The 2,141-nt window shown below is 35.1% G+C and overlaps 1 protein-coding gene across 1 annotated transcript; it reads right to left on the reverse strand.

Annotated features, from left to right (window-relative positions):
* Window positions 1–563: 563 nt before the first annotated feature.
* On the reverse strand, window positions 564–1,895 carry LOC149415611 (uncharacterized). The gene is made up of 2 exons (XM_089642290.1): window positions 1,786–1,895; window positions 564–1,013 (listed from the first exon to the last, which is right to left on the reverse strand). The coding sequence occupies exons 1-2, from the start codon at window positions 1,855–1,857 to the stop codon at window positions 579–581; spliced, it is 507 nt and encodes a 168-aa protein (XP_089498416.1). The 5' UTR covers window positions 1,858–1,895; the 3' UTR covers window positions 564–578.
* Window positions 1,896–2,141: the final 246 nt, after the last annotated feature.

Here is a 2,141-nt window from a genome sequence, read left to right on the forward strand (position 1 = left end):
TATTTCAGTACTTAACTCATTTACGACCAAAATCTGAGATACAATATTTTACCTCGTAAGCTATCGATATTGTCTTTTTTGCACTTCTGTAATTCTAACCCTTGAATTGGCCCGACTAGAATTAGATTCACTTGATCATGCCATGCCTCCCTTGGAGGTTCCTGATTACTTCCACCGTTACCAAATTAAATTGATATAAAATAATCCTGAAATTGATCCGCAATATCTTTTTTTCCATACATGTAGTTAGCTACTCAATTAGTGTTATTTTGCGTTAATGCTATAATATTTATATCATTACTATTTGTCCAAATTTTAACATAAAAAGTTTTGGCTTTTTAATAAAAAAAATATATATTAAGGTAGTGGGTATTCAATGCAGGTAGATTCTTAGATGAATTGTATTTGTGTCAATGGGTAGATTGTAACAATAAAGCAGCACGCCTAAATAATAAAAATTAAATTTATGAAATCAATTTCAGGCAAACTTCATTTATTAATTTTTCATATCTTAAGCTACATAAAATATAAATTCTAAGCAAAAAATTATTTTATCACTGCTTCGACTACTTCAAACTTCAAGGCCTCACTAGTTTTTTCGGTCTGCTATATTTCCTTTTAGAGCTCCCAATCTTGGTTGTTTCCACCATTGTTAATTGATGTTCCTGCAGAGATGATGCTGAAGATGTATCTTCACGTGATCCAGATTGTAGGGAGGCTGCGTTTGACTGCGGAGGAAGAACAGATGGGTCTAGAGTCTCCAAGTTTAGACCATGGTCGTATTGATGATAGAACCGCCCTTCAAAAGGCGGAGTTTCCAAAGATGGATGGTGGTCCAGGCTGACTGCCTCGTTAAATCTGTTCTCTTCCTCCGGAGTTGCTAATGTACTGGCAGCCTCCCTCTGGATGAGGATCTCAGCCATCATTTCGGAGAGGTCCTGGATCCCTTCGGCCTTCTCTTCGTCAGGCCTAGGGAACGCGCAGTGAGCCTCGAACCACCCCTCGAAGCAGATCTATAAAAGAAGACATAATAAATAGTTAGAAAGGTGGTAAAAATTACATGTAAGTCGCACGTGAGTCTCATCTGCCCAAAGTCAATGGAACAATGGCATGTTAGGTTGTGAGGCTAAGGGGAATGCAATAATGTGCAGAAAAAGAGAAACATTGAGATGCATTACCTATCTATTCAAATGTGGCAACGAACTATGGCAATTGCCATTACAAACAAAATTGCGAATCTGAATCTGTCTTTCAAAAAGGACGATACTGACAGCATCTTCCACTCAACGTCTGCGGCATAGTGGATCACAGTTTTTTCTAATGCAAATACAACACAAGAATCTCAACACCCAGTTACAGTAAAGCTATGACATGATTGTGGGGCGAAACTGGGTGAAACAAAATGGTTTGAGAATGCATAAAAAAGTACATGAACATTTTATAATGTATGTACATACACGATAAATGAATGGCTATTCACTGTAAATAATACTAACTAATAAATACTACTGCTGTTATATTTAATTCATAAATTAGCTCTGAACAGACGATATTCGTTTAAAACTAAATATATTGTTTAGTTTCGAAAATGCAATAATTGTGATAAGTCAATTTTTATACCAAAATGAGTTCTAAAAAATCACACGCCTGCTTCTAAAATTTAGAGAAAGCACCAAAAAAGCCACGGTAATCCAATTTTGAGAACTGTGATAAAAGAAACGATTTTTTTTAAATAGCAAAAGCAGACAGTAAGTTAAATTATTGATATTATTCTGTTAATTTTACCGATTCCGTGGATGATTCTTGTCTTCCTTCAAGACTTATTCCACAGCTCTGAGTTGGGAGCAGACCGGACATTACAACTCCCAAATCAACAATAAGCCACGAATATAAGAAATCACACTGCACACAATCAACAAGAACTTTTACACAATTATTTTTATTTTTCTCTTAATACAACAATATTGCAGAATTAATATATTTTAACCAGAGATATAAATTGTGTTGTTGTAATAACTAACTTCTAACTACTTTTGTAGGTAGGAAAGGCGGGTATTTCAGGGAAGAGTAGCTATGTAACAATGAGAGAATTTTGCGAAAATTTTGGTTATTTATACATACGGATAATAATAGGAAGGGAC

Source organism: Hesperophylax consimilis, chromosome 18 (assembly GCF_061612785.1).
Source record: "Hesperophylax consimilis isolate HC1 chromosome 18, BYU_Hcon_1.0, whole genome shotgun sequence".
In the NCBI taxonomy this organism is placed as follows: domain Eukaryota; kingdom Metazoa; phylum Arthropoda; class Insecta; order Trichoptera; family Limnephilidae; genus Hesperophylax; species Hesperophylax consimilis.